General features: G+C 41.0%; 1 protein-coding gene and 1 long non-coding RNA gene across 2 annotated transcripts in view; one reads left to right on the plus strand and one right to left on the minus strand.

Moving 5' to 3' along the window:
* The window catches only part of si:ch211-266k8.4 (TBC1 domain family member 10A), an 86,779-nt gene that overhangs the window by 70,359 nt on the left and 2,637 nt on the right, over positions 1-13,783 (minus strand). The window contains exons 4-10 of the mRNA XM_034177210.1: positions 13,532-13,721; positions 10,331-10,456; positions 8,988-9,111; positions 8,546-8,615; positions 6,870-6,984; positions 6,020-6,137; positions 1,169-1,281 (exon numbers count right to left, since the gene is read on the minus strand). Of these exons, the coding sequence (XP_034033101.1) occupies positions 1,169-1,281; positions 6,020-6,137; positions 6,870-6,984; positions 8,546-8,615; positions 8,988-9,111; positions 10,331-10,456; positions 13,532-13,721 (856 nt within the window). The remainder of the gene's footprint in view (positions 1-1,168; positions 1,282-6,019; positions 6,138-6,869; positions 6,985-8,545; positions 8,616-8,987; positions 9,112-10,330; positions 10,457-13,531; positions 13,722-13,783) is intronic.
* LOC117516275 lies at positions 36-11,911 on the plus strand. The gene is made up of 3 exons (XR_004562351.1): positions 36-47; positions 4,793-4,795; positions 11,753-11,911. It is a non-coding gene; the product is annotated as an uncharacterized LOC117516275 (long non-coding RNA).

Below are 13,783 nucleotides of genomic sequence, written 5' to 3' on the forward strand. Positions count from 1 at the left end.
TCTTCATTCAATTTAATTAATTTAAAGCAGCACGATAAAATGTTGATGTCAGAGAAATAAGACTATGAAGATGGAGATACAAATGTTCTTTGAAATACTCTCACTGAGGAGTAGGAAAAACTCAGGTGATGGAACATGTAGAAATTTCCCAAAATATATTGGCGCAACTTTCTCCCATCAAACTTCCAAAAGATTGCAATGAGGATATGTAAACAAGCTACATAATGGTTTACCCACTGATGAGAAAAAAAAATAAAAGTCATCATTTGTTAATGATGCCAATGAGCAAAAAGGAAGAAAAATCTGCAGGGAATGATGCAAATAGTGTACGCCAGGCCAAGAACGCCCCCCAGGTAAAAACAAAAAACAACCTTGATAAAATTAAGAAAAATGCCAGATAGCTATTAATTATTCATTGATAATAAAGAATCCATGGATATTAGTGCAATATAAGTTTCGTTGAAATTCCTTCCCAATATTGGCTGTTTCCCACCAGACAGCTGGTTAGCTCCCGTCCTGAAGGCAAAGTGTCATGTAAGAAAGAAAGAAGGAAAAAAGGTATAAAATTGTGATTCTTTATTGTAATCTGTGTGATGGTTTTGGTTTTGTCAGACCGCAGCATTTTACATGTAAGTCATTGCTGAATCAATAAAAATAAAATTTTAGGAATTTGATTCCCCCCCGGTTTTTAAACCAATGATCAATTTTGCAGGAAGACGTTAGATTACATAAATAATGAGCACATGACTACTTTCTTTAGATTTTGCATTCTAAGTGCACTGCATTTTCTGCACCATGCAGCTCGCAATGTTTTTTTGTTTTTTTTCTCGAGGCAAGTACCACTGGGCCTAGAAAAGATTACAGGGACCACACTGCAATGGATGGAGAAAAAAAAAAAGAAAGGAATGAGAACAAGGACTGGTTGTCTCTCTGTTTTAACAGTGTCCTTAATAACAACGTGGACATGTCCTCCCTCAGGACCAGCTGCCCACACATTGACATTAAGACTGGAGGACAAAACAGTGAGTGTCCAAGTGTAACAAGATCAGCATGTGTGCCGCTGAAGGTTAAGTGACTTTGCTGGATGAGTTTTCCCAGGTCTCCCGAGTGCTCCCCTGTGCCCGTCTGAATTATTAGCTTCTGCTTTAGTTACTCGGCGTTTGCTTACCAGCTGTGGGTCCCTGCCGAGTCTCGTCCAGCACCAGACCCACCATACACTTAAGCTCCCAGTCTTGGACCTCGGTGTTCCACAAAGCTGGTACCAACACCATGTAGTGGGCCCTGTGGAAAAACACGTGAGGTTGTGGTCACTAATTTGCTTTTTGCCAGAAACTTGTAAAGTATTTGTATAAAAAGAGGAAAAAAAAAAAAAGCAAGCAAGCTGTGGAAGCTGTCAGCATGAAGTAAATAAATGATGTATCGAGCCCTCCAGCAGAACGAGGGCGTCGACGTGTCAATGAGGATAAATGAATGAATGAGAGGAGGCGGCGACGGGGAACAGCAAAAAGAAAATGAGAACATAAAGGCTGAGCGCCGGCCCGGGGAGACTTTATGGGAATTAAATACTGCAAATGAGGGGTAAACAAAAGAGAAAAGGCAGAGACGGGATTAGCGGAAGGCCGTCAGGAAAACACTGTGTGGAGAGACAGTGGGATGAGGTGGGAGAGGTGCCAGAGAGGATGGAAAACGTGACTACTACAAAATAATTTATTTAAACTTCCTGACAGCTTCAGTCAGAGGCAACAGATAGTTTTTTTTTTCTTGTCAAACTCTCAACAAAATCCTGAAAAACTGAAATTATTATTATTTTTTAAATCAAGCATGAATCCAGATTTATGAATATTTTATTTCTACTACTGGATAGTGCTGGGGGGGGGGGGAGCACTCCCAACTGCACTTTACATCAGTTAAAGACACAAACAGAATATTGTTGGCGTGTTGCAGTGATCTACACTGTCTTATTTGTAGTCATTGTATTTTGTTGTTGTTGTGGGGGTTTTGTTTTCTGTGTATGTGTGTTTACAGACTACTGTACTCCCTCTGCTGGTTTATCATTTATTACAAGATAACTGGCAAAATGATGAACAAAGTTTCACTTGCGCTCAGCATCAATGATGATGTCTTTCAAGAGTAACAGTTTATGAACTCGCTCATTTTCTGTCACTTTTCCAGGGGCTCATGATGGCACCAATAAATTTATGAAATAGCTACACATTTCACTGTTCACTAAAACACAAATCCATATCACTAAAGTGTGCATCATGCAAAATGTTGCATATTTTCTCCAACAGTCATTGCGTCACACTGGTGTGCAATCCCCCTTAAAAAAAAAAAAAAAAAAAAAAAAAAAAAAAATCATCAGTGTGACACCTATTTAATTATTGTACCATGTAGCAATAACTCAGCCTAATTTGACAGTCCACAGGCTCATAATAAGTGTAGAGCAGGTAGCTGAGTGGATGAGGTGGCCTGCCAATCTGTAGATCTGGGCTCGAATTCCGCTCATGCTACCCGTCTGTGCAGCCGACTGACAACCCAGCGAAGACAACAGTGTCATGAGATGGATGAACCATCAACCAATCATTAATCATCATTAATGAGGAAAAATCCCATTTTTTTACTACTGAGAGGAAATGAGATGAGAGTCTCAAAGAAAACTGAGACATTGAAGATTTCAATTTATCTACTCTTACCTAGCCCAAATTTGTCAACCATGTTTCCTGAGTCACCCCCCCAACACACACACCCAGCAGTCTCTCTTTCCTTCATGTTTCAGTCTTTCTCAGCAGTATCTTCCCAGTGAAAGGGGATCCTACCCTGGGAGCCGGTCAGGCCACTTAGTGGTGACTTCTAACCAGGCTTTCACAGCGATGCCAAACAACCAACAGGAACTTCCTAAAGTGACGGGATGGCAGTGTGCCCACGGAACACCAGAGGTAGAGTAAAATGGGACTGTCAGTGTTGCCTGATGATGCATTCATAAACAGCGTGCAGGAACTTGGAGCAAAATGTTCTTTTTCCTTTTGTGAGAAACCAATAATTGCTGTGTTTAAAGACTTTTTAAAAAAAAAAAAAAAAAAAACAAGTCCAGGTTTTTCCTCTATAATAACAACAATGAAGAAGACTTGACAGCCCACCAGGCCAGAATATTTAATTTGAAATAATGCAAATGAAATAACAAAAAAGATGCCAAATAGCTAATAATTTGTAAATCATTTCAGAATGATCTGCAGTACTCTGATCAGCACTGCAGCGCTGAAGTTATTAAAAAAATAAAATATGATTTTGCTGTGTGAACCAGTGGACACTTCCACACACCTGCTTAAGCCTTAATGATTGTGATTTTATATATATATATATATATATGAAATTGAGCTATTAGTAAAAAAAAAAAAAAAAAAGTAGAAAAGGGGGTGTTCACAATAATAGTAGCATCTGCTGTTGATGCTACAAACTCAAAACTATTATGTTCAAACTGCTTTTTTAGCAATCTTGTGAATCACTAAACTAGTATTTAGTTGTATAACCACAGTTTTTCATGATTTCTTCACATCTGTGAGGCATTAATTTTGTTGGTTTGGAATCAACATTTTGCTTGTTTACTAGTGTGCTTGGGGTCATTGTCTTGTTGAAACACCCATTTCAAGGGCATGTCTTCTTCAGCATAAGGCAACATGACCTCTTCAAGTATTCTGACATATCCAAACTGATCCATGATACCTGGTATGCGGTATATAGGCCCAACACCATAGTAGGAGAAACATGCCCATATCATGATGCTTGCACCACCATGCTTCATTGTGAACTGTGGCTTGAATTCAGAGTTTGGGGGTCGTCTCACAAAATGTCTTTGTGACAGGCGTCTTCTAACTGTCACAGCACTTACAGGTAACTCCAGACTGTCTTTGATCATCCTGGAGCTGATCAATGGGTGAGTTTTTACCATTCTGGTTATTCTTCTATCCATTTTGATGGTTGTTTTCCATTTTCTTCTGTGCGTCTTTTTTTTTGTGTCCATTTTAAAGCATTGGAGATCATTGTAGATGAACAGCCTATAATTTTTTGCACCTGCGTATAAGTTTTCCCCTCTCCAATCAACTTTTTAATCAAACTACGCTGATCTTCTGAACAATGTCTTGAACGTCCCATTTTCCTCAGGCTTTCAAAGAGAAAAGCATGTTCAACAGGTGCTGGCTTCATCCTTACATAGGGGACACCTGATTCACACCTGTTTGTTCCACAAAACTGACAAACTCACTGACTGAATGCCACACTACTATTATTGTGAACACCCCCTTTTCTACTTTTTTTTTTTTTTACTAATAGCCCAATTTCATAGCCTTAAGAGTGTGCATATCATGAATGCTTGGTCTTGCTGGATTTGTGAGAATCTACTGAATCTACTGGTACCTTGTTTCCCATGTAACAATAAGAAATATACTCAAAACCTGGATTAATCTTTTTAGTCATATAGCACTACTATTATTCTGAACACTACTGTATGTTAAATTAGTTAAACTGTGTATTCAAAAAAAATAAAATAATAATAATCTTTGAATCATGAAGTTTGTTGCCCAGGTTTTTTTTGTTTTGTTTTAACTTTCAAGAAGCAGATTTAAAAATCATCTTGATCTCATAATTATTAAAAAGGGGTCATAACAGTACAACCAGTTTAAACCTTTACATTTTCATGTGTTTGAGGTTTAATGTTAAATATCTCTAAAGTGGCACAATTTTGTGAGTGTTTCCACAGACATTCTCCTGCTGTAAGCAGCATTTATGCCCGACACAGCTTGTTTGAGATCTCTGTGACATACATAGGAGGAATACCTGCCAAATGTAAAGTGTGTACGACTTGTGTAAAGCGCCATGAGGCAACTTTGTTGTGATTTGGGGCTATATAAATGAAAATAAATTGAAATGCTTTAGTTTTACCTCCGATTACTCAACGACTCCCTTTCCCAACTCAGTGGCTCAGGAATACCACTCAATTCCAAAATCTGTCATTTAATTTGCTGTACCTGTCTGTCATGTCAGCTAATCCATTTGCTTGAATAATCATAAAAAGGTAGCATTACAGTTTAACTGTGCCTCATAACTTGCCCTTCATAGTCCATTTTGGGATCCAAGACTGTGTACCAAACAAACCTTATCACAAGGGAACTACTTGGCTGTGTGGCCTGAGCCGGTGCAGCCTACAGATCCTTGTCCAAGGTAAACAAACTCAGGTCTGAACAGTAGGACTTTTACTACAAAGAGACGTACGTGAGTATGAAACCAAAGGTATTTAGAGGGAGTTTAGCTATTAAAACAAATATGATGAAGTGGATTTTAATGAATGCTGTACATCACTCGGTCACACACACTAACCCGCTGTACACACAAACCCGGTGACCCTGCAGAGTTGCCATAACTACGGTTTCATGTTAACAAAACACGTCCGCCTCTAAGTGATGTTCGCATTCAACATAGCGACACGGGACTTCAACGGGAAGCGCCACGGGCTGCCAGCGAAGAAACCCAATTAGCATAAAGGATGTTTTGTCCAAATGTGTAGAGAGACGAAAACACTTTACTGTTCTTGGAATGTTTAGCGGCGATTATTGACCAGTCTGATGAATCTGGATGATCTCATTGATATTTATGTGCTACCTTTATTATTTACAACCAAATGGTAAATGGGACACATTTATATACCGTTTTTTCCATCTGCATCAGATGCTCAAAGTGCTTTACAATAATGCCTCACATTCACCCCGATGTCAGGGTGCTGCCATACAAGGCGCTCACTACACAACGGGAGCAACAAGGGGACTAAGGACCTCTCCCAAGGGTCCTTAATGATTTTCAGGTCAGGTTGGGAATTTGAACCAAGGATCCTTTGGTCTCAAGCTCAATGCTTAACCACTAGACCATCACCTCCCCTCAAAACTAATAATGATACATCCATGACTGTGTATGTCAATACAACTTTGTACTACTGTGCGTGCACAAACACGAAAGAGAACAGTTTACTTACACTTGAACAGGCACTCTTAGCAGCAGAGGTAAGACTGCACCATCATCATTCAAGTCCATCAGACGAGGCTCCAGAAGCTCAATGATGGTGAGAGCTGTGCCAAACACAGCCGACAGGCCTAAAAAAAAACAACTTTAACTATTTGTTCTTTGTAACATAGAAAAGATGAGCTAAAAGGTATAGTTTGCCACACAGCTGTTTCTCCAGGACCAAAACCACAACTTTGCTCCTGAGCCACTCCTTTCCAAACCTCCGTCATTACACACTGAGGAGAAGGAAAGAAAGTCGGAGCCTTTTAACAGATCTAACGGCTGTCCATGTAGGAAAAGACAGACATATGTGGATTCTAGTCCAAATGCATAATTCAATAGAGGCAGTTTTAGCCTCTAAACATGATTTTCAAACAAATGTCTGGAAACATGTTGCTGTCTGCCATCTTGGGAGAAAGAAAGAAAGCAAAAAAAAAAAAAAAAAACACTATGGTGTGAGCAGTGAGTACAATTGTCACTTCATAAATATTGGGAGGTGCAAATGGTTCACCGGCCAGAACAGGAAAGTGAACAGAAAAGCTCAGAGCACAGAGGGAGTGTTGCTTGTACAGATCACAATTATGCCACCAATTTATATATTAATAATGAAAATAGCTGTTGGCTGCTATGGTAATGTGTAAAATCTCAATTGAACACGCATAAACAGCAAAACGGGATGTTTCCCCACATAACTTCAAAATCAGAACTATCCAAAAAATGTACTTCAAAGGTTATTTACAAATAAAGTACAATTAAATAATAAAAACAGAGGTTTCTAGGTTTGCTGGATGCATTTTGTGTGCGTGTGTGTATAATCATACCATGCAGAATGATGCGATCCCAAACAGCCAAAACAGAGTCCCAGCAGGGCAGGGAAGTAAAGAGCGTGAGGAACCACGGCGTCACAAAATGGACTGACAGGACTCCCACCGACTCCTGCGGGGAGGTCACACACACACACAAAGAAGGCCTTCAAACTGACCGTTTTAAATAACATGCTGTTTCTGTGCCAGTCTCCATCAACAACTCAAACATCCGTCCACATTATGTCCCCTCACTTCACTGTTCGTGCCATGATTGTATTGATTTTCTCTGAAGAATGCTTTCCTGCACAGCCTTAAATGTTTTCCGCTGAACTGCATCTACATTAATTGAAAAATAGAGCAAGTCAGTCAATAAAGAAACAACCACCAAACATTTTGAAATGCTTTAATAAGCAGTTCTTCTTAAACATCCACTCTTTGTAAGAGCAGAGAAAATGCAAGTCTGCACAAAAAGATTAACATCATTACGTTTGGTCTTTTTTTTTGTTTTGGTGTGTGCAGCACAAACGCAAATAAAATGGTTTTAAAAGTTCATTACAGTATGAAGCATTTGCCAGCCTCTAAAAACAAGCTTTATCTTTAAGAGGCAAAACTACTGTGCAGGCACAAAAGTACTCAGAGTTGTAGCTGGACAGATGGAGGGATGACACACAAAAATAAATAAAAATCTTCTGGACCTGTCGATTTGATGTGAAGGTTTACAAGCTGTTTAGAAACAAGTGAACAGCACGTAGGTTCATAAATGACTTATTTTTCAAAATGAGCCGACAGTCAGTTATTTAAACAGGAGCGTCCTTTTTAATTGTTAAACTCAGTAAATAATGTGACATTCAACATTGAAACAAGTGGAGACTTAAAATAAAAAAAAAAACATGAAGATGAATCTGCAGGCTTTGCCATTTCTTGTCAAAATTATAACACCAAAAGGATCAGGCCCACTTCGGATGGCCTTTTATGGAGGTGGCGTGAACTAATTAAGCAGACCAAGACCTCGTTTGTGATCTCAAGACCAAACCAGACTTTTCTACTGAGACAAAATTTAACCCAGTGGACCCAAAGTCACATTTTCATCATATTTCAATATCTTCACAGATAAAAGTCACTATGGAATAATGAACTCTACTGCCAATGGTTTAAAAAAAAAAAAAAAAAAAAAAAAACCCAACCCATTATACTGAGTTTACCACAGCAATGGCTGTAGTCATGTATGGATGCAGATACACACATGTACCACAATCTGTTCCCCCTCTTCCCACCCTCTGATGGGCTGAGGGTAAAAATATAATTACTATTGTAGGTCTGACTTTTGTTTGCTCAGATTCTCACTGAATGCTTTGATGATGCGTTCAGCTCAGAGACCAACGTGTGTGTGAAGAACTCGAGCTGATGACTGACACACTCGCCTTCCCCCACAAGTCACCTTCTCATCATTCAGCCATATCTTTCTTTAAAAAAAAAAAAAAAATGCACAGAACACATTCTGGATTCAATTGGAATTTTACCCCCCAATGGTGCCAGTAATTCTGCAGAAACGTGTGCCCAAAACATTTCCTCACATTCTTCAATGTCAGCTCAACTCACCATAAATGTTCTATCAGTAATATGTCTATGTAATTCTTACAAATATATCAACCAGCGTTCCTCTTAAATTCAAACGTAGTGCGGCTGCTCACCATGTGCTGAGAGAACCGCGGCTTCCTGTGCTTCAGAAACTGATCGAATGCCTTCACCTGATCCTGGACCCTGATTAGACAAAGAAAAACAACAGCAACAATAAAAAGTCATTTTTACAGTTCTGCCAAAGATCAAAATCAGCATTTCAACAGACCAGAAGAATTTGGGAAATAAATTTGTCTCACATCTGCACAAGACATGAAAACCTAAGATATTTCCCAAGAACCCTCACAGATGTCCTGCGCTGGAGGACCTAAATACTAAATAAATAGTTTGCTCACACACATATGTTTCAGGTGGGGCAGAATCAAGTAAGGTACACACTACTAGTACTTCTAAACACTCACTTGGACTTAGTTTATCATCTTTAAAATCAGCCAGGAAGAGATTTCTGGTCCACGGTTTATAATTAGTGGACATGGTGTGTCTGTCCCCACTTACTTGGTGAGGTTGAGGTCAAACAGTTCAGCTAGATATTTGGGTTTATCCAGCAAGGCGGTCAGAGCCCAGAACGCCTCCTCTTCACCCATCTGCATTAGCAGCACTGCAGCAATGTAGGACATCCCTGTGAGACACAAAGTTTGTCCTTAAAAGACTCAACTGAAGCAGACTTTTTAATGCCGACAGACTCCGAGCTTATAGAATAAAGAAGGAACACAGTTGGCAAAGGCTCTCAAACCTGCCAACTTCTTTTTAACTTCCGGAACACAAAGCAATCGCACAGTCCTGAGATAGCAGGGAATGGGAAGGCACGTAAGGTTTAACAGGTCGAGCAAGACAGGAAAGTGCAAAAAACGTTTAGAGCCTTTAATGTCAGCATCAAAACATCACTGGTGAGTCTATAACTCTCCCTGGATGGGAAACCTGTCAAATGCAGGTTACTTCCTCAGCCAAGGTCAGTACTGACTTACTGCTATGGTGGCCCAAGACAAAGACATGGAATCAAACCCAGTCTATAGATCAGAGGTCTTGAACTGATTTCAGAAAAGGCAGAGAGGGTGCATGTTTTCTTTGCAGCCACCAACTCCACCAGGTGATTTCACTGATTAATATCACTTTGAGCAAATGGAATCAGTCAATCAGTGAAATCACCTGGTGGAGTTGGTAAAACCTGCACCCTCTGTGCCCTTTCTGGAATGAGTTGAAGACTTCTGCTTTAGATATTGCTGGTCTAACTCCTGTCCCATAGAGCGACCTGCTCTAAGGGCACGTGGACACAACACTAACTTGGGAAAAGTTGTAGAGAACTGTGCTGGAGCTCAGCAAAGGATTGCAGACATCATGGCGTGTAAGTGCAAAGTAACTAGGAGGAGGATCAGCAGCTCCAAATCTAAAACTATGGTCCACTGTCAGAAAAGGGTAGATTGTCCCCTCTGGGTCAGGGGAGAGTTATTGCCTCTAGTAGAGAAGTTCAGGTATCTTGGAGTCTTGCTCATGAGTGGGGTAGGATGGAGGCAGAGCTCAGACTAGCTGCAATCTCAAAAACACTTAACTGGGGGGGGGTAGTTGTAAACAGACCAGATATTAATTCATTTTTTTCCTAAATGGATCTTTAATATTTATTTTGGGGAATAGAAAACTCAAACATCTCACTTCAGCATGAGTTTAACACTGACAAGGTTCTGTGTTCATATAAGTTACCCTCTACTTCCACCAAGTGGTCAAAACGTGTACTGCAGCCATTTGAAAATTAAATTAGGACAAACTGAACACGAAGAGCAGTTCAGCAACAAAACATCTTCACCCAAAATAAAAATAATATCGTATAAATCTCAATCGGGTACCTTGGGTGTATCCAACCTGCGGGTTGTATCTGGCGCAAGCAATGAGGACCCTGAAGAGTTTAGCCTGACCCTCAATGGCCTCTGGGCTGTCCCCCATCAGAGAGCGGTGCGTCGGGAAGGAACGCTCTGTGGGAAAAGGAAAACATAAAAACTATTATAGAACATGTTTGCTTAATACATTTCCAATCAATAACCTAAATACTTGTATGACTCACAATTTCTCCAACTTGTTCCACTTGCATATTTTTTTCAAAAAACATTTAATTATCTATGTAGTTACAAACTTCAGCAAAAACCAAAACACACAAAAGCAGGAAGGCAACAGCATGTTGAGGGTTTTCAATCATGATGGAGCAAATAAGACAGGAATAACTTTTTTAAATCCATCCATCCATTTTCTTCCGCTTCATCCAAGGTCGGGTCGCGGGTGCAGCAGCTCTAGCAAAGCTGCCCAGACCTCCCGATCCACACACACACCTCCCCCAGCTCCACCAGGGGAACCCCAAGGTGTTCCCAAGCCAGTCGAGAGACGAAGTCCCTCCAGCGTGTCCTGGGTCTTCCCCGGGGCCTCCTCCCGATGGGACGTGCCCTGAACACCTCTCCAGCGAGGCGTCCAGGGGGCATCCAAAAAAGATGCCCGAGCCACCTCAGCTGGCTCCTTTCGATGTGGAGGAGCAGCAAATCGACTCCAAGCTCCTCACCCTATCTCTAAGGGAGCGCCCAGCCACCCTGCGGAGGAAACTCATCGTGGCCACTTGTACTCACGATCTTGCTCTTTCAGTCATGAGCCAAATGTCATGACCATAGGTGAGGGTCGGAATGTAGATCGATCGGTAAATCGAGAGCTTTGTCCCCCTACTCAGCTCTCTCTTCACCACAACGGTCTGATACAGCGACCGCATCACTGCAGATGCTGCACCGATCCGTCTGTCGATCTCACACGCCATCCATTGGGCGAGCTCCCATGAACCCTCGAGCACCCGATGGAATGTGTAGAGCTGGTCCACTGTGCTGCGACCAGGACGAAAACCACACCGCTCCTCCTAAATCCGAGGTTCAACTATTGGTCAAATTCTCCTCTCCAGTACTCTGGAACAGAACTTACCGGGGAGGCTGAGGAGTGTGATCCCCCTGTAGGTGGAACACACCCTCTGGTCCCCCTTCTTAAACAGAGGGACCACCACCCCGGTCTGCCAATCCAGAGGCACTGTCCCCGACCGCCACGCGATGTTGCAGAGGTGTGTCAACCAAGACAGTCCCACAACATCCAGAGACTTAAGGTACTCCGGACCGATTTCATCCACCCCAGGAGCCTTGCCACCGAGGAGAAACTTTTTTAAATATATAAAATAAATGTGACTCCTGGTATTTATCATAGATCAGAATCCAAGTTGCTGACTGCTGCCATTATAAGCCTCAAAGCTTTCAGATAGTGGGGCGGCACAGCAAAACAATTGTTCATTTTGTGATAAAAGCATGGAATTTAGCATACATGTTCTAAATTAACTCATGTTTATTTTCAGATATGGAGTCATCCTGGAGCTGACCTCTAATGAGCTGCAGGGGTCAAAATTTAAAAATGCTCCAATCATGTTGAAAACTATACCACATTATTTGTCTGATGGCAATTCTAAAAAAAAAAAAAAAAAAGGTATAGTTTGGACCACCTATGACTGAATTCCATGGAGTTATGGGGTAAAAAATGACAAAAATGGTGACAAAGATCAGTTTCAGCTTGTACAGGGTTCAAAAGTTAAACTTGCTCCAATTTTGGTAAAAAGTGATGAAAATTATTGCTTGAAATAAAAGGATTAATAAATGGAATAGTTTTGTCTGTGTTGAATATTTGGTCTCCAAATTAAAGGTCAAACAAGGTCAACGTCCATTGGATTCTATGATGTATGACATCATAGAACCCTGTAATATGATAACTAAGCATGACAGATGGTGCAAACTATTCCTTTTTAAAATGCTATTAACTCAACCAATAAATTGCATCTTTTTTTTTTTAAACCAAAATTGGAGCAACTTTAACTTTTGATCCCTGTCCAAACTGAAACTTACCTTTGTCACCATTTTTACCCTACAACTCCTGAACATTCAGTCATAGATAGTCCAAACTATACCTGTTTGGAATTGTTATGATCAGACAAATAATGTGGTATTGTTTTCAACATGATTGTAGCATTTTTAAATTTTGACTCCTGTAGCTCATTAGGTCAGCTCCAGGATGGCACCATATCTGAAAATAAACAGTTAATTTAGAATATGTGTGACAAATTCCATGCTTTTATCACAAAATGAAAAATTGTTATGGAAATTTTAGCTAAGCTTCACTACTAAGAGACAGCAATTATTTAATATTTAAAAAGATTCTTAGTGGAGTGTTCCTTTAAAATTTACTCTGATGACAACAAAAAACAACTATAACCACAGACCTGTTGGGCAGACGGGATGCTACCTGAACACCAGCACCTGCCTCCTAGGTTCTTCCTCCAATGTAACCCCCCAACTCCTACCCATGCATTTTTTTTTTGGCTGTTCTTCAGGTGCCCAACCGAGCTCCTTGTATTAGCCATAGGGTTATTTGCTCTCTGACCACTGCCTGCCTCCGGCTCGATGGGTGCACAAATCACAGATTTGACACACACACACACACACACACACACACACACAGGATCAGAGCCATACACCCCAAGGGGCCCAGGCTAACACTAATGCCACACACCCTGCTGTGCCATGGCTAATGCTAGCATCACATTCAGAAAAGAGGAGCTCCTGGAGATAATGTTTCACAACTTTAATAAAAAAAAAAGTGAAAAGTTAGACAACTGAAAAACTGAAGAGACTTGACGCTCTCGCCTCTGACTGCTGGTCAGTTCTGCAGCACCGAGCACAAGACTGTTTGTGAGTGACGGAGCGATCACTCATGATAGTGGAGAACCGACTTTTTAGTCATTTACAGTGAGGCAGAGTGATGCATATTATCGTCCTAACAAGACCTCAGACGCAGCAGACCAGCAAACCGTTACCTTACACAAATGCGGTTGGAGCGACATTTATGCAATGCACTGATCACCGTATCCACCAGACAAAACATACAGTAGTCTTACAAATCGTAAAAAACTCCTTAATTTTCAACAGAAGGCTTAAAGCCCGTCCAGTGTGTACACACCAAATGTACGGTCTGTGTGAACTCACGCAGGTCCAAGGCGATCTGCCGAAATAGCGTGATGTCATCGGCAGAGTATCGAGGCTCAGGGCAGTTAGGCTGCAGATGGTTCAAATTCAGACTGTTCTGGGTGTCGCTCAACGTGGCAATTGCTGACAGGATGCCGTACTCGCTGACACCTAAGTCCACTAGGGGTCCTCGCACCTCTGACAAACACTTCTGTTGGAGGAAGCACAACAAGTTGCTTTGTTGGAAATCTTCTGGTAAGAGACAACAAGCAC

The sequence above is a fragment of the Thalassophryne amazonica genome, chromosome 8, assembly GCF_902500255.1.
Source record: "Thalassophryne amazonica chromosome 8, fThaAma1.1, whole genome shotgun sequence".
Taxonomy (NCBI): Eukaryota; Metazoa; Chordata; class Actinopteri; order Batrachoidiformes; family Batrachoididae; genus Thalassophryne; species Thalassophryne amazonica.